Source organism: Erpetoichthys calabaricus, chromosome 14, assembly GCF_900747795.2.
Source record: "Erpetoichthys calabaricus chromosome 14, fErpCal1.3, whole genome shotgun sequence".
NCBI lineage: Eukaryota > Metazoa > Chordata > Cladistia > Polypteriformes > Polypteridae > Erpetoichthys > Erpetoichthys calabaricus.
The window spans coordinates 24,544,248-24,566,792 of record NC_041407.2 but is presented as its reverse complement, the minus strand read 5'-3'; the positions used below and the strand labels follow the sequence as shown (position 1 = coordinate 24,566,792).

The 22,545-nt window shown below is 36.1% G+C and overlaps 1 protein-coding gene across 8 annotated transcripts in view; it reads left to right on the top strand.

Annotated features, from left to right (window-relative positions):
- The window catches only part of bptf (bromodomain PHD finger transcription factor), a 133,754-nt gene that overhangs the window by 14,508 nt on the left and 96,701 nt on the right, over positions 1-22,545 (top strand). For all 8 annotated transcript variants that reach the window (XM_051936280.1, XM_051936279.1, XM_051936283.1 and 5 more), the window contains exon 2: positions 8,545-9,367. In XM_051936280.1, the coding sequence (XP_051792240.1) occupies positions 8,545-9,367 (823 nt within the window). The remainder of the gene's footprint in view (positions 1-8,544; positions 9,368-22,545) is intronic.

The following is a 22,545-nucleotide window of genomic DNA, read 5'->3' as shown; positions in this document are numbered from 1 at the left end:
CAGCCGCTCCATGGTCTTCATCATATGTGACGTCAGAGCGACAGGCCTAAGTAATAATATAGTATTGGTAAATTTTTACAAAAATGTTGTGAATATTTGCCTGGTAGGCCTTTTTTGCAAGCTTCACTCTGGAGACTTAGAGTCCTGTTTTAGCCTTGTACCAGACTTAATTTTTTGCAGTGCAGGATGTAATTTTTGTGGTGTGGTTAAACAAGAAGTGAGATATTGTACTAAAGTAATGTGTGTCTTTTAAAACTTTTTTCAGTTGGTGCATAAATCCAAATAATTTGGTTTTTTTTTTGTTTGGGGATGTCCTGAGGGACTGAGAATATCTTGGAAATAGTTTGCTACTGTCCAAGTTAAATTTAATAGGTATCTCCTAGCTCCTGATGCAACTTTCAAATATAGTCCTTTAACATGGCAGAACATACATGAAACAACCTTTTTATGAATAAGCCATCTGTCAAAAGGTATACACCATTGTGCCTTTAGTTCAGGTAGCAAAATCATGTCCCATCGTAGAACACTAAACAATAAACCCAGGAATTAAATGCTAATATGTTTTGCTGTAAAGCTATAATTTTAAAATGAATTTTAAACCTTGTTTTGTTTTTATTTTAGCATTTGTAAGTTTGGTTTTCTTTCAGTTGTAGCATTGCACTTTTATATAATCAATACAGAGCATTAAAGTTGTTTGCAGAAAATGTTAAATTCTGATATGTGAAAAGTCATATTCTTAAAATTATATTCAAACTTTGGTGTAAGAGTCTAATTATTTGTGCATTCTCTCGCATTTTATTTTTAATAGGTTTAAGTGTGGATTATGATAATTGCGGTTATCATACAATATACATTTTAGGCCATATCACTCACTTTTAATTGACACCTGGATCAAGAATGGTTCTTGTCTAGTGACCAATGCTACTGGGGTGCAACCCAGAAGTATATCAGTCTGGTTTAGCAATATAAGTATCGATAAAATATAGCAGTTAATACATTATTTTATAATAGAAGAGGGGATATTACTGTTAAGGTAAATTACAATGTGATATAAGTGATGCTATTGGAAATTTGAAAAGAAGATTGAGCTACAATTAAGTAAAATACTGCATTTATACATCCATTTGATACAATCTGTATCTATACTACTGTATCTGCAAAACACAAGTGGTGTGTTTTTGTTTTTTTTGTTATGGTACTATCCTGCCTGGGTAGTACCAGTACCATATGTCTGGATTAGAAACAAGCTCGGATCCTCAGTACAAATTTGGGAAACACCAATAAGAGTTTTGTGTGCAACAGGGAACAGACTGTTGAGTCAGCAGCATGTGTAAACCTCTGAAACACCGCACTGTTCATCCTGATGCCTATAAAGTTATGTTGGGTCAGGTAGATTTTCTTTGTAAATGCAATAGTAGAAACTGCAAGCAGAAAAGTCAGCTAATGTCTTTAGAAGTGGATGAGAGGGGGAAGCGACTCTCTAAGCCTGACTCTGTAAACCATTATGCATACTGTTAATGAACATGTATGCATGATTCACATTACAATAAAAACAACCTTACTTGTATATTATCTACAGATTGTGAAGACTGTTTTTCACTAACACTATGTTATTGATAAAGAGTCACAATGACCTACTATCCTTAATGGTCCATTGCAGCCAACAATTTTGGCTTGATGTTTCATCGTAAATTTTAAATCTACATTGGGCACTATTGTCAAAAATTTAATGTTTAAGAAGTATGAACTAGAGTTAGACATAGACACTATAAAAAAACAAATAATAGTAGCGCATTAATTAGTATAATTTTTATATCATCAGCCCTCTATGAAAGCTATTTTAAGCCATCAAAACTTGATAAGTTTGTAGTTTGATGCTGAGTGAGTTCTGTGGGTGTGAACCTGGTGTCTAGGAATAACAGACAGGTTTAAACTAAATGGATTTTTTTACTCCTTTACAGATGCAGCATAAATATAGTAAAAATGATATGAATACTTCTTATTGTGCCTTATTGTGTTAGGCATTATGTACAAAGCTAACAGACACACAAAACAGAGACTAATTATTTGACACTGCGTGTTGGCTCAAGTAGCTAAACGTGCATTGCTGACACTGAAAATATTATTTCAAGTGGTGATGTTAAAGTGTCATAACAATAAAAGGAAAATTTAAATTAATGAGAACTTAGCATAAAACAACAGTCCAGAATCTTTGGTTTAACAGTGAATCGGAACAGGGTCAGAAGCAGAATGATGCTTTTTAGGATGCCAGAAAAGTATTTAAAATCTGTTTGGAGTTGTAAATGAACCACACAACATGGAAAGAGGTTTGGGGGCAGCCGCCCATATACTTGCAATTGTCTGCCAAAAATGTAGCAAAGATGTGGTTCAAATTGATATAGATCAGTCCATAACAAAGAACAACAAGAACAGGAAAGCATGGCGCTTATATGTAAGGTAGATGGGAAATGATGTCATCAGACAGGAATCGGAACTGACGTCCTCTGGGCCGGGAGTGACGACTTGATACCGGAAGTGACATCATCGGACCCACACAGCATTTCCCATGATCGGTCTGCTAATGGAAAAGAGCAAGGATTAGTGCACTCTGCCATCCCCTGGTTTGGAGAGGAATTAACGTCTTTTGAGCCCTTTAGCTGCCTCCCATGTGCACGTGTGTGACAGAGTACACTTGTAGATCACAGCAGTGTGGTAGAAAAAGCCAATCCCAAAATAAGTTCTGGTTGGTTGTCTATGTAAGTTTTACTAATGAAGATACAGTAACAAACTATCCATTTAAAATCACAAAAAAGCTAATTGTAGAATTGATGTGCAAAAACATCCTGCAAAATACTGTAGCATTGCATAGTTTGTATGGAGTAACATGATGCTAAAGTTAGTGCTAGGTAGAGCAAAAATCCATTCTTTTACAATCGCATGTTAGCTTTTGCCTTTGAATAAGACTTTTTTTTTTTTTTTTTTTTTTAAATATTTGAATTATATTCAGATAGTGACATTCAGTCTGGCAGCCCTAATATATATTATAATAGATACATGGCACTTGTCCCAAGGGAAAATTTAGCCTTTACAGAAGCTTAAGAAATATAGAACTGTTATAACAAACGTCAACAACAACCCCCCTCAGACACGCACAAGAATTACAAAAAAGAATAGTGCAGTAACTGAGGCATTATAAAGACTTATTGGTATAGGTATGAGTATATATTAATAATCATTCATACAAGCATACAGTAATAAAATTAAAAGGAAACATTAATAATACACATTTAATTTTCTCTTCATTGCTTTGGAATCTTGAAAGTGAGTAGTGAGTATTAAACTCTTAACCCAGAGTGTGTCCTATCTGGCCTACATTATTATGAATTATTGCAACTGTCTGTATTGCGGTGCAGTGTTTATTTGGCCGCTGGGGACTGATGATTATATGTGTTTTAAGCATGCCATGTCAGAAGCATGTCAGAGTACTGGGACTCTGTGCTGTCTGACAATTTATTGGTTAGTTCAATGATTTCAAGACATAAAAATGAAGATACGAAATTAGTTTTAAAACTGAAATTTAAAGCTTTTTCCCCCTGTCATCTAATGAGAAAAAAATGTTTCCAAGAAGATTGAAGTGGTTAATTCTGATCGATTAATACATATTTATAAGCCTGAACATTAAAGATGTTTTCACATCTTTAAAAGGCATAGATTATGGCAAGCTGAATTAACATTTAGAGAGATCTCAAAATATGTTCTTGTACATTTTAAGATATCTGACGTACAAAAATATTGTGAGCGATCTCAAATTACCCTTACATGCATTTTAAGATATCTAAAATTCATTTCAAAATAGTTTAGAATCACTTACTGTAAAATTTGCTGTTTTTTTGGGACCATTGAAAAATGCCAAGACTTATAGATATCAGAATTTTGATATCTTAAAATGAGTTAATGTCTTTTTAAAGATATCTTAAAATGTGTTTGTGAGATTTTGAAATACATTTTATATGTTGATTATATTTCCAGATATCTTAAAATATTGCACTGTCCTTTTTCAAATATCTGAAATGAATTTCAAAATATTGCAAAAACCCTTCCTGTCCATTTTGAGATATTTCAAATGCATTTAATGATATTTATAAAATAGGGAAAAAAATCCCATTGAATCCTTTTTGAGGTTTGTTGAATCTGTATGTGACTACAAAATGACTACAGACTTTATTTAAGGTATCTCAAATGTATCTGAGGTATTTTAAAATGCATTGGAACTTATTTCAAAATATATTGTATTGCCTTTGAGATATCTCAAGACCTAAGAGTGTGCCATTTTAAGATATCCTTAAATATCACTTTTTTAAGATATCTTAAATACATTTCTGTATATCTTAAAGATAACTTTAAGATATCTGTATATGTTAATTTGGCTTGTTGTATGAGTATTATTACAGGCAACCTACTTATCATTTAAAGATGTGACGTTGGTCAAATTTTTCATTCTGTAATTAAAATGTTGTGGGAATTTGAATTAAAATACAATTCCATCTACAGAGTTGGACATACTGTTCACATTAGTTCCCAGTATGAACACTCATTAAATGGCTGTAGACTTTGTGTATTAAATACAGATTTAGATAAGAGTTCAGTAGCTGCAACTTATAACCTCTAAAACTGCAACATCATAATTTCTCTGACTCATGAAGATTTCTGCAGTGAAATTCAAGAGAATATTTGTTGCTTGTCATCAATATGTCATACCAGCAGTTACTCAAGACTTGATTGCTTTTTTTATTAATAAATTGCTACCCCCTATTAAATTTTACAAATATTATTTTATTGTCATTTCCGACCAAGTTTCTCTTATTTTTTGAGTTCGGTTCATTGTGACCGACAAATCAAACTTAAAACTGGTTGCTTTATTCATTGTTGCTAGTGAAAGAGGACTTTTGAAAAATTAAATGCTACACAAAAAAATTTTTTTTAAGAGACTAGAGCTTCCACAGTGATTGATGTGGGAATGCTCTGTTAACACTGAAGGCAGTTGTACGAGGACAGATTATCTTGTATGTTTCACATAAAAATAAATTGAAGACTAGTAAGGCATCAGAACTGATTACAGAGGTTTCCAGGATTGATAAAGAATATGCTACATCACCAAGTGCGGCGCTCTATAGGGAATGCTGGCCTCTTCAATTGGAATTGAATCTTTTGACGACAAGAGAAACAGAGCAGCTGATTTTTAGTTCATGCCATCATTATTAGGAACATGGATTAAAGGCCAATAAAGTCTTACGTCAACAAATAACATGAATAGCAAGTTCCCAGGGAAATAATAGAGATTAATAATGTTACAAAATAGACCTGGGGACTACAAAGAAGTAACACGTTTAAGTAGTTTTTATCCTTATATTCTCCTTAGTGCAAAGCTGAGGCTCAAGCTAAGGAATTTTTTTTTTTTTTTGGGTAAAATACCAGTACTGTAATGTGTCACTGGCCTATTAGCCTTCATTTGTTTCATAACATCACACCACACTAGTTTTCGCATTGTTGCGAATGTTACAGAAAGGAAGTGAATTGTGGTGAAAAAAGAGGAAAAACAGGGACTGTGGACTTGGTAAATTGTGAGGAGTGCTTGATTTCTTGGGATAGCTTATTAATGAGACGGGTGCTTCAACAACACATTTAAAAATGCTGATTTTTTTTTTTTTTTGGTAAGTGTTGCATTTCAGCCATCACATATGCATTGAGCTTCCAAACTTAAAAAATGTTGTAGCAGAGGAGAAGGCGCCTTTTATGGGTGTGTACCATTTCCTGTGACACATCAGTTTAGTGGAGTCATCCCTGTATCCATCAGTTTTCTTATGTGACTTTGCTTATTTTATTGCTGTTTCTTGATTAAGAATAATGGTCTTGTAAAAAGTAATGGTCTTTTCTGCCCACGGGCTGCCTGAGAAAAAACGTGTTTACAGCAATAATTTGGCTTTTAGCCAAAAAACAAAATTTAATGCACTGATGTTTATCTGATAACAATCAAGTTTCATGTGAATTTCAAGTATAGTGAAATTGTAGCGTAAATTTTGAGTCATATTTTTAATTTTTCACTGCTGCTATTCAGTTTTCTATTCATTGCGTTCTTCATTGATTACATTTTTTGTGAGCTACTCACTTAGTGAGCGATTCATTGGCACACACAAAGCTAGTTTTTAAATTAAGAAAAATGTGCTATTCAACTATTGAAAGTATATGATAAAGGTTAACTGATTTCTGCATTTGGTTTCCTATCTGAGACTTTAAAATGCCTGGAATCAATCTATTCCTATCATGTTTCCATCCTTTTCCTGAACTAGCCTGATCCAATGTTAGATCATGGAGAGGTTTATCCAACCTAAGGAACCTAACCAGGATGGAGTATCATTGGATCACTTAGCACAATCATTAATGTGTACTCTCTCACTTATTCCAAGAAAGTTTTGCCTGTCAATCTAACTTGGATATCTTTCTGTTGTAAGAGGAAATTCCAATTAGATATAGAAAGACCTGCACAGACACACATGCAGGTGGTGACCAGGCTAGGATTCACACCCAGCATTCTAGACCTGAGCAGCAACACTACTTTTCACTGAACTGCATGCACCTGTATGTGTTCTCTCCACTTAAGCTTTAATCTCATATTTGGTAACGTGGATTCAAAAGACTTACATTTCAAATATCCTCTTATCCTTAAATAAATTCTTGGTGTACAGTAATCCCTCGCTACTTCGCAGTTCACTTTTCGCGGATTCACGACTTCACAGGTTTTTAAATACAAGTAATTGCCCGCCTATCGCGGAAGTTATGTTCCAGACCCGTCAGCAACAGGAGAAAATCCGCGATATAGAAAGACCATATAAATAAACATTTTTATAGTTTAAGCCTTAAAATACCCATCCCACATGCTTTAAACACATGTAAACTTATAAAACACACTTTGTTAACACATATGATATGTGGATGTCGGGCTAAGGATATGAGTAACATCTCACTATTATAAAACATTTTAACTTCACACAAGACAAGACAGTGAGACAGGAAAATAGGTGATGTACAGGCTTTTAAATTATTGACACGCAGAGCGACAAGCAGCACAAAGTCCACTTGACAATGCTGCCCACCCCCTTGACAATGCGAAGTGGCAGGAGCGTACTGCGCCTCCGGGGAGGGAGGTTTGAGCTAACGTGCGTTCAGCCCTCACACACCCCCACTCCTCCTCCTCCTTCCGAACTCGCAGAGCGACAAGCAGGCATTTTGGCAGAAGCAGCACAAAGTCCATTTCTGCTCAGCGTGAGATCAGCTGCTCCACTTCACAAAGCAAGTGCAGACACATCGACGTCTGATCGCTGCGTGCAGTGTGCAGTGTTGGTCTGCGGTGTTTAAGAATGTAGAAAGTGTTTAAGAGCAATGGAAGTGTTTATAAGAGTGTGGGAAAGGTTAACAAGAGAGTGACAAAGGTTTATAAGAGTGTGAGAAGGGTTTATAAAGCCTTAAAATATGTATAAATAATAAAATAAATATAGGTCGCTACTTCGCGGATTTTCACCTATCGCGGGGGGCTCTGGAACGTAACCCCCGCGATAGGTGAGGGATGACTGTATACCTACTTGTGCTGCTTTTAGAGCCTGATATCTTTGGTGCCCGTTTTAGCAGGAAGATTGCAAGAAAGCAGTGTATCCTTATGGAAAGAGTTGTCTCTTACAGAGTATTCACAATTTTTAACGTAGTTCACCTTAACATGCTTCTGACTTGTGGGAAGAAAGCAGAGTGACTGATGTCATATAGAGGTTTTTGGTGCTCAGGGTGAAGTTTAGGACTTTGAAAATGTAAAGGAAGTCTGTTGTTGCTAAAGTCAAATATAGTATAACTTATTAAATGCTTATTCACTGCTGCAGGGAGACACTGTTAATTAGAATTGAGCAATTGAGCACTAAGATTTCAAAGATGTACACAAGCTGATGATTATCTTTTACTTTTTAATTTCCTAAACCAGCTGTGTATGATTTCCATAGCGAGACAAACAAGAGGTGTACTTTTATTAAATGTTTTTTTGTTTCTTTCTGTTTATTTTCTGTAGTCAGGTCGTAATGGCAAGGAAGTGCAGGGTATGCACAAATTAGTAACTGCACTGAAAAAAAATACTTAATGGAAATGCGTTAGCCAAGGCAAAAAGTTTAGGAGCACGCCCTGATACAGTGCATTGCCGCACCCACCACACAACAAACCAACTCAGGACCCCAAATTAGGACCCGAGTGCAGCCATGCAACGGGTGACACCTCAGCACCACACTTGTTCAGATGGAGTGGAACAGTGTGAGGTTTTTTATGGTGGCTGGAGTGCCAATTCTGCCACCAATCCCCAGGTTTTTACCTGCAGGTTGGAAGGTCTAGATGCAGGGATGGATACAGATTAACATTATACCCAAGGCAAAAAGGACGCGATAAAATCCATATACTGAAAAAGGCAGGTGTTTAAGATTAATTTATTCACTTTCTCTTGCTTTGTGCTTCTAGGAAGAAGACGGCCGAGACACCACAGGCCAAGGTCTCCCATCTTTGAGGAAAAGGAGATCCCGCCTTTGGAGCTACCAAAATCCTCAGAAGATCTTATGGTACCCAGTGAACAGTTATTGAACGTATCCGCCATTTATGAGGTGCTAAGGAACTTTGGCACAGTCTTGCGCTTGTCTCCTTTTCGCTTTGAGGACTTCTGCGCAGCCCTGGTAAGCCAGGAACAATGCACTTTGATAGCAGAAACACACATCTCTCTGCTAAAAGCTATTTTACGAGAGGAGGACACTTCCAACACCACTTTCGGCCCAGCTGACCTAAAGGACAGTGTGAACTCCACATTGTATTTCATAGATGGAATGACATGGCCAGAAGTTGTACGTGTTTACTGTGAGAGTGACAAAGAGTACCATCATGTGTTGCCGTATCAGGAGGTGGAGGAATATCCCTATGGCCCTTTGGAAAGTAAAATCAAAGTACTGCAATTTTTAGTGGACCAGTTCCTAACCACAAACATTGCTCGTGAAGAGCTAATGTCTGAGGGTGTCATCCAGTATGATGACCATTGTCGAGTTTGTCATAAGCTAGGGGACCTGCTGTGTTGTGAGACCTGTTCTGCTGTCTATCACTTGGAGTGTGTTAAGCCTCCACTGGAGGAAGTCCCAGAAGATGAATGGCAGTGTGAGGTTTGTGTAGCACACAAAGTACCAGGAGTCACAGACTGCATAACAGAAATTCAGAAAAGCAAGCCATATGTGCGACAAGAACCCATTGGTTATGACCGGCACAGACGGAAATACTGGTTTTTGAACAGGAGATTAATAGTGTAAGTATAACTTAATTTCCTTAAATGGGTTTCTGGTACCTGATTTTAGCAAATTCCTATAAATATATTATTTGCTTATTCTTGTAGAAGGCAACACTTCAGTTCAAAAAGGGGAGAAGGAAACAATACATATAGTAATTCCTTTTCTTCTTAACTGTCACACTGGGCTCTCATTTTTTACTTATTTGTAATACTGTTGGACCAACACTTACTGTATGCTGCAGAAATACAAGCACAATTTTCATATTTGTTTATAAGTGTGATCTTCTTCTTTGACTTTTAATTCTTGGAAATGGTTTGGTTAATGAAGCAACTACATGCCTGATTTGATAATTGTTGCTCAGAAATGCTTAGAGCTCATTCCCTTACACCTCACAAGCAGAATGGGCAGCTTAGGCATTTCTGGTTGTAGAATCCTTTTATTTAAATTGAGGTTGGGTATATTAACTAAATGCTGTGAAGATGCTTTTTTTATAAGAGTTGAATACATGCTATATATTCTACCAAGGATTTGTCAGATGATTTCTTTTAGTTATCCTGAATCTGTCTTTCTCTCTGGGTCTCTCTGGAGTTACTCAAAATGAGAATAATGTCTGTTGATGTGATTGATGTCTTTTTGACACACTTAGAATTCTTTCTTCCTGAAAAATGATGGTGCTTGAGTGGGCTTTTCACAGATGTCCCACATTAGTGTCACAGATCACAGAGCCATTCCTGAAGAAGATTCTTTATGAAGGTTTTATATGGAGTTGCTTTTTTGAGTGTCTCAGGTACTTGTAGACAAGCCAAAAATTCATGATTGCACTTATCTTATAGTAATCTGTTGAAAAGGTCCTTCCATGTACAATCCCTGTAAATGTCATCCTTTAGGCCACAGGCATGAATGACTCAAGGTTTTGGATCAAGGATGTTGTAAATTTCTTCTTTTAGCAAAACATTTGGTTGTGATGAAGCCTTGTTTCATGCATTTTCTCAGTCGTAGGTATTTTTGGAGTTGTCAGTGCATCATAAAAAGTTCACATCACCATTTCAAAACATTGTAGATGTATGAAACAATAGCTGGTGCTGCTGCATGGAGGGTGGCTTGGGTGTGGTTCAGGTGCTTCAGTTTCATTTAAATGAAAATCAGCCTATTTACATTGATGGCTATTCGATGAGAGCATCATTGCTTTCCACTTTTGCTTTCTTTTAAGAGTCTTAGTTCTTATACATGTAGTGATGATGGCAGTTCTTTGTTTGGGAAGGTTATTGTCGGTATTACCTATAAAGTTAAGTATAAATATTCTAGCTGTTGAACATCATGAGGTTTTTTTTTTTTTTGGTAATATCTACCTCAGAAAGCTCATCTTGTAAGAAGTTCAGACATTTAAGATCAAAGAGCTCATGATTGTTGAGGAGAAGCATTGAGAATCTAGATTAAATTATCTCTTTAAATGTGTATTGTTCATTGTGATTTAAAATATGGTATATATTTAAATATTGAGAATTTTTTTTAGTCAGACAAAGGAAATTGGAAATTGGACATTCTCTTGATAGTCCTTAATCACAGAAAAGCTTTATTAAATATCACTAATTGACTGTGCTACTAAATTTGTCACCAGATCAAAAAGCTTGAAGTCATATATTAATTGGAAAAGAGTCATCAACATCTTAAAGAAGTTCAGAGAACTGAGAATTAAGTTTCTTAGGAGCAGCAATGTGGAACTTGACCTGCAACTTGGAAAATGGATCCATTTAAATCGGGTTAACAGTGAACAGCTAATGAAAGCTTTTTGTTACCAGTGGTAGATCAGCGAGAAGCAGGCTAGTGCAATATTTCCACTTTCCATTCCAAAGTCGAAAGCAAGGTTTTAACCTTCCACTAATTATTTGAAGGTTTATGTAATTTAGATGAGGAACAATCTTCACTTTCATTTTGGACATATGAGTGATGGAGGGAAATTTAAAAAAAAAAAAAGAAAAATTCAAGACCAGAAGATCAGTAACTTTCTGATTTCATAAAAAAATCAGAAATAGTCAAGAGTGTTGCATTCAATTAGGGGAAAATGTTATCTAAAAGTGTTTTGCAGCTACTGCATTAAAGGTATATTAGTCCCATGTCACTTGTGTGGAGTATAGTGAAATTCTTTCTTGCATGTGCTAATCAACTTGTAACATGTTGTCACTCTCTGGCACTGTGATTAGGGAGTATAACTAATTTACCTTAACACTTGACTTTCTTACCTGAAAATTTTCAGATCATTTAATCTCAAGATTGTATTGAGATTACATGATTGTATTAGAGTACATGCAATCCAGTGTCCATTTGGAATTTAGTAGTATCAATTTAATTTTGCAACCAATGTTTTCAACTGTGAAAAGTGTTCAGGATATATGTTGTTTCTTCTAGAAATGTTGTGTACAGGGAGATTGAATGTAAAAAGAAAAGAAGTATATGCGATTAGATTGGATTTGTGACAGCTACGACCATCAACTCAAGAAAGTACAGACAAACTTGAGAGACCCTTGTGCTGGGTGTTTAGAAAAAAATAAGATGGTTAGACACAAGCACATGTTAAGTATAAGAGAAGACAGGATGAGTAAAGAGTTTTGATTGTATTAAGAAAATACATATCAAAAGTCAATATTTAGAAGAACTGATTTTGTGAATTAATTTAAATGTTGAAAGTCTTTTTTTTCTCATCCAAACTCTAGAGACTGACAGAAATTTTTAAATTGGAAGCTACCCAATCAAATTAATTTAATTTGTCTAAATTACTGAATACAAGGGCTAACAAGGGAATTGGGTCTGCTCATGATGGACTAATTTGTGGACAACCTTCTCCATTCTTAAAGCTACAACTGTTTTCCAACAATCGAACAGATTTTTGTAATTGAGGGTGGCATCTAATTCTGATAATGTAAGATCTTTTTGTTTTAGTTCTAATGTGGTTGTATCCAGGCTTAAACTTAGATGAAATTGCAGGCATGTTGTGGAGGTCTTGAAGCTTTAGTTAGCAGAATATTTTGAGTAGAATCCTTCAGAGACCAGAAGCTGTGTTTGTTTCATGGCAGAGGGAGCTCTTCATAACTCCTCCAGGGAAGCTGGAAGATCAAGCAAATTGGCCACCTATTTTGTGAAGCCACTGTATGCAAGTTATATGCTAATCAGTTTATTTTTGTTTCTAGAGTGGTAGTGCAGTCTATTAAAATAATTAGGATTTAAAAGAAAGTAAAAAATAAATAAAAAAGAAAGTAGAAAATTCTAATGATCTTTTTTTTATAACTGGAGAATTCCCCTGTTGTTTATTTTATAAAAGCAAATTGTGGCAAGTGATTGTAAAATACAGGTAAGCGTATCACTGGAATATGTCCAAGTAGAGGAAGAGTAAATACTGATTATTTTTTATTTTTCTTTTTTTGTAATAGAATAGTTTTTTTAAATTTTTTAAATCCGGTCAGAATCTTTGTAAATACAGTAGACTTAAACAAGAGAGTACATTTATTCTATAGATCTAAGCTTAACTTCAAGTCAGATTTTTGGTTTTAGTTTAGGGAGCCGCTGAGAATAAGTTGTTTCTGATAAATCCCTCGCTTGTGCTGTATCCTCATTTCTGAGGGCATATAGAAATTGTAGAGAAAAGTATTAAACATGTTGCTTTTTTGATCTGAAAAGAACCCTAAAAATAATTTTGACTTGGATGCAAGTAGGATTATCAGAAGAAAGCAAAATGGGTCTAATGTAGATTATGATTTGTGACTTTATGTAAAAAAAAAAAAAAAAAAGAATATTCTTTTGTGAATTAATTTTTGACACCACAGCAGTCATTTAAGCTAAGATCAATAAAGATCTACAGTAGTACTTTGCATGGGGTAATAAATTTTAATTCAGACAATTGCAAGTGCTGAAAGACAAGGTTCATTAAAGAGTTAGCTTTATGCCTAGACAATTTAAGTATTCAGGCAATGGCAACCATTCTTTGGTACTTTTTGGTTGGAAGGAAGAAAGGGTTAAATAGGATGGATGTGCATGTTGAAAATATTTCACTTACAATTAACTTGGCAGAGGCCATATTTTGTTGAACATGAACCCTGCCCTCTCCGCAGTTTCCTAAGTCAGCCATACACCATATGGCCAAAAGTGTGTGGACACCTGACCATCACACCTGTAAAAACTTGTTGGGCCTCCTATTCCAAAACCATGGGCATTAATATGGATTCGCCCAGTTGGGGTACTGAAAAAGAAAAATTATATGACTGCAACTTTTAAAAATCGAGTGTTTCCTTCATGCCTTCAGTCAATCATGAGGCATCCAATTATATTTGAAAAAGAGATGGGTAAATGTCTAAGAGATGGTATCATACCAAATTTTGCAACATGGTTATTGTGACCAAAATTGTAATGGTTTTCCATATTATCACTGTATTGTTAAAATGTGGTCCTTTTTAATATACTAATATACATTCAAATAATTTAATCACATTTTATATTCAAACATGAACAGTTGATGTTTAAGGAAAAAAATCACTATTTTCAATGTTTTAAGGCAGTTGTTTCAATGTGATATGCTATAAATATATATAAATAAACATCACATAACTTGTATGAACAGCATTTTTGTCCATTTTGCACTAATCTTGACTAAACATAAAAAATGCAGATTTTTAACAAGATCAAAACACCTACAAGTATACATCTGTTAACATTAAAGATCACAAATTTAAACAAATTACATGAGTAGCAGAGATTTTACAGCTCTTAATAAACAAAGTGCTTTTGTCCTAATGTCTCATATGTATGTAATTTCCCTTATTTTAAATTGAAATGTGTAAGTATCAACTTCATTATTTAGTCTGATTTAATCTGTGACCTTTAAAGGAGAGACAGTGTGCTCACTGGCACTGAGAAGTCACTCTGATGGTACACTTGTTGCTGGAATGCATAAAAGCTTCTTGACAACATTTACATCAATGAGGCCTTTTCTGCTTGAATTGATGGTAATGTAAGCTAGATAATAATTTCTTCTTTTACCTTTTTGCAGAGGTAGTGGGTTACACATATATAATTAAACCTCTAACAATATGGTTGATTTCACTGGGAGCATTCTGTCACATTGTTGTTTCAATGCAATTTTCTATCCTAAAGCCCCTTTTGCAACCCTTTTGAGTTTTATGTATAAATCACTAGTGAATAATTCACACTTTTGGGATAGCCAAAAGAGGTTTCTTTTTAGTAGTGTGGTGTCTCGCACGTTGCAAGCGAACACGCACTGATTTCTTCCAGATCATAAATATAGCTATAAATGTCTAATATTCTATTAGATGTGAACGTTTGGGGGCATACCAGCACCCTAAACACCCAGACACATCCAAACCGCACAGTCACAGGTCCAAACAAAAACAAATCATCTTATTCCTTTACCAGGCCTTCCTGGCCAAGTAAGCAACCACTCACTCCACAAACCATGTCTTCGATAACATAGGATATCTGTTATTTAAAACATACACTACCTTCTTCAGTTAGGTCACTCTAGTCCATTATATTTGTTTATGTAAATGTGTTTAATTGAAGTTTGTCTTGTTCGTTTCATAAGAATGGATGCAAGCGCAGCCTGTTTTAAAATTTATACCCGTGATTCCAATGAACAGAATATGCTGGATGGATCATTCTGTAGTATTAACAGTGCAGACACACCGGTAACACATGCTCAACAGTGGAATCTGAAAGTATTCTGAGCCCTTCACATTTTTCACATTTTGCTGTGTTGCAGCCTAGGGCTAGGTGAAAGGGCAAGAAAATAAAACTTCCTATTTATTTATTTACTTACATATTTGTTTGTTTGACTTATGGGTGATTCATAATTTATATTTCATCATAGAAATTACATTTAATTATTCGATAGATAGATACTTTATTAATCCCAAGGGGAAATTCACATACTCCAGCAGCAGCATACTGATAAAAAACAATATTACATTAAAGAGTAATAAAAGATGCAGGTAAAAAGAGACAATAACTTTGAATTATGTTAACGTTTACCCTCCTGGGTGGAATTGAAGTGTCGCATAGTGTGGGGAGGAACGATCTCCTCAGTCTGTCAGTGGAGCAGGACAGTAACAGCAGTCTGTCGCTGAAGCTGCTCCTCTGTCTTGAGATGATACTGTTCAGTGGATGCAGTGGATTCTCTATAATTGATAGGAGCCTGCTGAGCGCCCGTCGCTCTGCCATGGATGTCCAACTGTCTAGCTCCATGCCTACAATAGAGCCTGCCTTCCTCACCAGTTTGTCCAGGCGTGAGGCGTCCTTCTTCTTTATGCTGCCTCCCTAGCACACCACTGTGTAGAAGAGGGCGCTCGCCACAACCGTCTGATAGAACATCTGCAGCATCTTATTGCAGATGTTTAAGGATGCCAGTCTTCTTGAGAAGGAAAAGAAAACGCGAAAGTAGAAGTTTGTCCACATTTTTCAAAACTGAAAATACAACTATATGCCTACTAGAAATACAGAACCATATATATTTATATTGTCATTGAGGAAAGGTGTAAACTAAGAGAACTTTTCTCTACTTTTTTGTGTAATTTGTTTTTACATTTGTAGTCCTTGTTCTTGCACCCTGTGGCCTCTCTAGGGCCTTTCTCATCACTTAGAGGAACATTTCTTTTAATTCTTTTTTTTTATTTACACCTTTTTCTTTGTTTGCAGCCCTCATTGCCGGTCCCTATATTTTTCACCATAGTGGCAGAGTACATTGTGTTGTTACTTGTGCACTATTTCATTCCACAGTACAATATTAGGAACAGTGGAGTTAGTGATTACTAAAAGATTTGTAAATACATTTCAGTCTGTAATCATGTTGGAATTTGTTTTGACTTAAAAGATGAAAGTCTTTTTTATTTTTGATTAGATCATAAGTAATAATTAGGCAGAAAGTAGTTTACATTATGTACACGACAGCAAAAAGCTGTCAATGCGATTTGTACAGTAATTGTAATCATACTGGGTATATTCTGTGAGTTAAAACATAATAACAACCATACCTAATGAAAACACTTTTTTTTTAAAAAGGATGGCAAAAGGTGAGTGAGCTTATAGCCAGCACCTTTCAAAGAAACATAGACCGAGGTGTGGTGCGCATTGTATGCAGATGACTTACCAATTATGCTTTTAATTTTTAGTTTACAGGCAGATGCCTTTGACTTTTTACTTCTACTGGTAACTCTTTGTTGTTTGCTTTTTCAACACCTCACTGTCTAAAGACATACTATTAGGTCAGCTGGTAACTATTAATTGAGCTATTTGGTGAATATTTGAGTTGCCCTGCTGTACCGATACCTGTCTTTTTGCCTGTTTGTACCTCTGAATGGCACTCATCAGGAAAACAGTGAGTCCCAGAAATATATGGATGACTTATTGAAAGATTATTTGGGAATGGAGATGCTACAGTTTTCTTCTGTAAGCTTTGTCATGTCCTATTAAGGAGAGGGATATGCATTCATGAAGTGTCCTGGCACATCAGGTTTCCAGGGTCAATATGTCTTTGTAGAAAATAACTGCTGACAGATGTTGAAATATAAGCACATGGCTGGTTAAATAATTTAAAGAAACGTTTAATTGATTACTGTCTAAATAGAGTGTTGAGGGTGGAGGTTAATTTATATATGGCCATCAGTTTTATTGATTCTTATTGAAGTTCAGCATGGTACTTTAGTGAATCTTTGAAAAGTGTGTTCCTTGAAGAATTTTGTAGAAATGGAAGTCAGCTTTTTATTGCTTGATAAAGTTAGTGTGACATTTATTAGAATTGAAAACATTCTTGTGTTTAAAAGCAAAAAAAACCTAATACTGTAACTTGCAAAGTTTTTTTTAATTTGGGATACTGCTTAGCTGCTGCTGCATTTACTTCTGTATAACATATTAATCAGTCTTCATGTAATTGGCTGCATTAGCTTTGGAAGAAAGAACGATAGTAAGAAAGTCAATGTTACTTTCAATTTCAGTAGCTTGACATTAGCTTTTGAAAGTCTACTTTTCTCCACTTGAACTTGAGGCACTGTGCTAAGAAAATATTTGTTGTCTACAGTTGTACATTCAGTATTTCTGAGATAAACTCTTGCCCTTTGGTGCAGCACACTTCCGGGGTTTGGATCATTTACTTTTATTGTCATAGTGTATGATTTGATATTGCAGCTCATGCCCTGTAGAACATATCAACATGTTTATGATGAATTATCCTTTCAATATATCTGACAGGAAATTCATTTGAATATGAGCATTGGCATAACTTGCATTTACAAGGTGTTGACACTTCCAACACAAAGCTGTCACACTACATCTAATGCATTATAGACTTCTGTGAGCTCAGGGTCAGAATCACTATGATTTTCATTTTATTTATTGTTGAGTTACTTAGTTTTTCTTTTGCCCCTATCATATATATCAGTGACTTTTAAGCCCATTTGTATTTTTATTCTGTGTATTGCAGCACATGGTTTGATTTACTTGTAAAACTGTTGTGGTCAAAAACTGAAAAAGTGCTTTGTATTTACTCACTTAACCCCTATCAGCTAAGATGTTTTTGGTATCATTATGCCTAAATTAGTTACCCAAAAACTATTATTAATCTGCTTATATAATAAAGGAGCTGCAACACTTCAAATAAAAAAATATTTATTTGGATTAAAACCTTTGTTTCCACCAACATCAACCAAACAAAACACAAAAATTGTGCTTTAAGGATTTTTCTCCAAAAGCCTAAATAACCAAGATGTTTTGTGATGCACAAGTCTAGAATAAATTTTTTGTGCCCCATTCTGTTAGCTATCATTGTACCAATTTTAGAAGTCATATCCTGTTTTGAACAGGGTGTCCAACTCTTTGGAAACATTTAGACTCTTGCACCTAAACAATCCTTATGAAAACAAATATTACAGTAGCAGTATTTTTTTATATATATTTTTTTTAAAAAAAAAATATATACAGACACACACTATCACTATGAAGAAACAATTTTTATGTATGTATGTATAATTATGTACTCATCCAACATCTTTACTTTCAAAATTTTTTTCATGCCAGTCCTTGAAATAATTTCTGTTTACAACTAGACACTGCAAAACCTTGCATTTTGTTCACTACATTGGGGTTTTTGTTGCTGGAACAATGTTCTTCTGTTCTGTTTTGTTCTTCTGTTGCAGTTGCCCCACTGGAATTCAGTGCTTTTTTATTTATTGTTTTGTTTTTGCTTTTCCGTCTGAATTAAACTATATACCAGTGCAGGTTTACATGGGTGGGAACAGTGCCTTTCCTAGCAGCCCTGGGGACAAGGCAGGAAACATGCCTGACCGCAGGGCCTGACATAATCTAGTGTTTCTCAGCCACTTTTGAGTTGCAGGTTGCAGTCACTGGATCACAAGCTTTTGAGACTTGTTCATGGTATTATCCGTCCCACCACTGCTACTGAAATGACCTACAGAGTTGTTTCTATCCGCTCACTTCATAATCCCACTTGTGGTGGCACCCGCTGCACTTGGGTCCCAATCCAGGTGGTTTGTCGTGTGGTGGGTGCAGCAGTGTGCTATCAGTGCATTCTCCCAACAATTAAAAATGGGATAAAAAATATCACACGGCACAGTCAATCCCTTTGGCATGAAGAATCCTCACATGAAACTTTGAGAGGCACAAGTACAGTGCAGTAGTACTCACAGGTATGCTAAAATTATTGTCTGCACTCTAAGTTTAAATTGAAAAAGCACTGCTTAGTAAACTAACATAGGGAGAATGTGTAGCGGATAGCGTCTGGGTATGCTGCTTGGACTGTGAAATTGCACTCATAATGCTTCAGTGTTATACTAAAAGCACTACTTACAAATTAAATGTAGCACCAAGTTCTTCATCGGACGCATCATTCTCAATAGAGTCAAAACTGATCAGAATCGATCTTTGTGCATGACAATACATAAAGATGAACTGTCGCAGAAGAAATAATTTATTTTTTGTCTTATCTGCATAGCTGGGACATGTAATATGAATTGGCAATTATAGACAACTTTACATCATTAGAATGAGATGAAACTTCACTTTTCAATAGTATTGAGTCACAATATGTGGCTTGAAGTAGGTGAGAGCTTTAATTAAAGCAGATTTACTCAGTTGTGACACCCTGCTCCCCTCTGGGTATATGTGTGATTACATCTTGCCTGAAGAAGGGGCCTGAGTTGCCTCGAAAGCTCGCAAAATGTAATCTTTTTAGTTGGCCAATAAAAGGTGTCATTTTGCTTGGCTTTTCTCTACATTCATAATGGTTAACACGGTACAACACCCTAGTACTACAGATATATTAATAATGAAAGAGAGCAGAAAACATGAAAACTTGGGTATGTAAAATACATTTACAACAACAAGATTTATTTATTGATTTATTCATGCAAACAATGTAGCTTAAAGTGCTTTACAAGATGAAATAAAAAACGTTCATATACATTATATAACATAAACAAACAAGATTAGGCAACAATATTATACAGTATGTAACAAAGAAAAAAATAATGTCGGATAGCCAGGCAGATAGATAAAAAAACAAACAAAAAACTCTGGTTAGGCTGTAGGAAAATACAAAATCTGCAAGGGTTCCAAGGCCAAAAGACCTCCCTGTCCCTACTGGGCATTCTACCTAACATAGATGGTCTAAATCAGTCCTCATGGTTTACAGACTTCACAAGGAAGCATTTGATGATGATGGTCATGTGGACAACTGGGACACCTGACATTCAATCCATCAACATAGAGGGCAGTATGGTACCTTGATCAGGTGGTGAAGCGGAAGAGACTGCAGAGAATAGTGGAGATTTTTACGGAATTGCAGAACCCAGAGGAAAATGATAATTCAGTGCCATATAGACCATATAGGGATACAACTAAAATGTGCGTACGATAAAGCCATTTTAAAATAATGGGTTTTTAGCAATTTTTTAAAATTGTTCTACATTATTAGCCTGGTGAGTATCTGTTGGTTAAGTATTCCAAATTTTAGGTTTATAACACTAACAGTGTAACAATGTGTCACCACTAATAATAAGCAGACCTTCATTTGAAGATCTGAGGTTACGACTTTGAGTGTTAAGGGGACAGGCATGCCAAAATATAGGATGGGGCGAGATTATTTAAGACTTTGTAAACCATTAGTAGTATTTTAAAGTCTATTCTAAATGACAAAGGTAGCCAATGTAACAACACTAAAACTGGTGAAATGTGCTCAGATTTTCCTTTTCAAGTTAAGATTCTTGCTACTGCATTCTGCACTAACTGTAACCAATTGATGTCCCTCTTAGGTAGTCCTGTAAGGTGTGCATTACAGTAATCTAGTTGACTGAAAACAGCATGATCTAGATTTTATTTACTTATTGTAGCTTGTGGCCGTTTGTTGTATTTTGTTTGTGGTATTCTTTTCATCTGGAATTTGTTATTTGAGACAATGTAGTGCAGCTGCTGCTCACACTACAGTCACATTTTTGGACACAATAATCAGTCCTGCATAGCTGGCAGATGCTTCCCTAGCCTTTAGGAGCATATTAACTCTTTTAGGGCTAATTTTTTTTTTTGTTTCTTTTCTCCCAGGGCTGAATATTTTTCCAAAAACTAACTTTTTTTAAAAAAAAGAACACACAGCAATTGAAATCAACAAAAAATATTTCCTTTTGACAAATGTTACTGTCTTGCATGTAGTATGAGCCTGCATACTCTGATTTCACATACATATCACATACATTTTACACAGCAAAGTCCTGCAAAGTCTGATCTCACTCAAAGCAGCCAATTTCACTCATTGCCACATCGCACTGCTTACAATATGTGTTGCTTTGGTGCCTACTTTTCAATTGTCTGTTGCTGCACTTTCTCACATATATTGTTAGTGTGTACAGTAGAGAGACAAGTCACCCGTTTGCCATCGTGCCATGCCCCTGCTACCAAGTTTTCTGCCCGCATGAAAACCGTATTGTCACCTCTTTTCATCTTCAGCCTGTCTGGCTTCAACTGTGAAGCCATGTGTATCCTGTTCACCCTCACTGTGCCACAAGCTCCAATTCCTCTGCCCTGTAGCTCCATGAACAATTCTGGGCATGTATAAAAACTGTCCAAATGTACACAACATGACCCAAATGTTCATAGCCCTGAAGCAGCTCCAGCACAACCTGACTTGTCAAGGGACAGTTCTCTCTTTGAAAGAAATACTTTCCTGTATATGTAATTACTTTCAGGCAGAAACCAGTGTTTGCTTCTGCCAGTACAAAATCCTTTATGCCATACTTTGTGAGCTTGTCTGTCATATATTTGCAGAAAAAAAGGTGTCCCTTTTATTTTATCATAGATTCATGCACAGACAAATCACAGCCAGGCTGATAAAATTGTTTCTATGTTGGTTGCACAATGTCAAGCAGGGGCTGAACTTTATGCATGATGTTATAGCCTGGCTCACCCCATGGGATTTGCTTCTGTTTATTACAGAAGTGAATAAAACTTTGCAGCATCACATACCTATCCTCACACTGCATAACCTGTCCAAAGCCACCAGGGGACAAAGCATGTTTGGACCAATGCTCCCTGAAGTTATATCACCAGTTCTGTCCCATCTCTATTTGTAATGCCACAGCGCGCTTCATCTCGTCTTTTGTTGTGGGTTTCCACTTTGAAAAACGAGAATGCGATGCAAGCGCAGCCCGCGATTCAAAAAATTTCTCTGCCTACCTGTTTGTCTCGTCTGACAGCAGCTGAAAAGCAGCATCAGGAGAGAGCAGCCTGAAGTAGTTCAGCAGCTGGTGATCTGTCGTGTCCAACAGCAAGCCATGCCGTCTTGTGAAGTCCGGTAGCTAGTTCGGCTCCCATGGATCAATGTCTGTGTATTCCTCCCACGCGAACCTTGCTGTAGATGCATCGGCTGCACGAATGCGCTCAGCTGGCAGTGGACCAGCTGGCGCGGCATCGGCTGGTGTCCAATCAGCTGATGCCGGCTTCTCACTCTCTTGTTCTATCTCCTGATCACTGTCAATAAAATCCGATTCTGAAAAATCAGAGTCCGACTCCGCGATAATGCGCAAAACATTGTCTGCCGAGTGTTTTCTTTTCTGCACTCGCTTCGCTCCCTTGTGACATGTCAATGCCATCTTGCCATTGTTTACATTTCGCAACTCACGCACACGCAAGG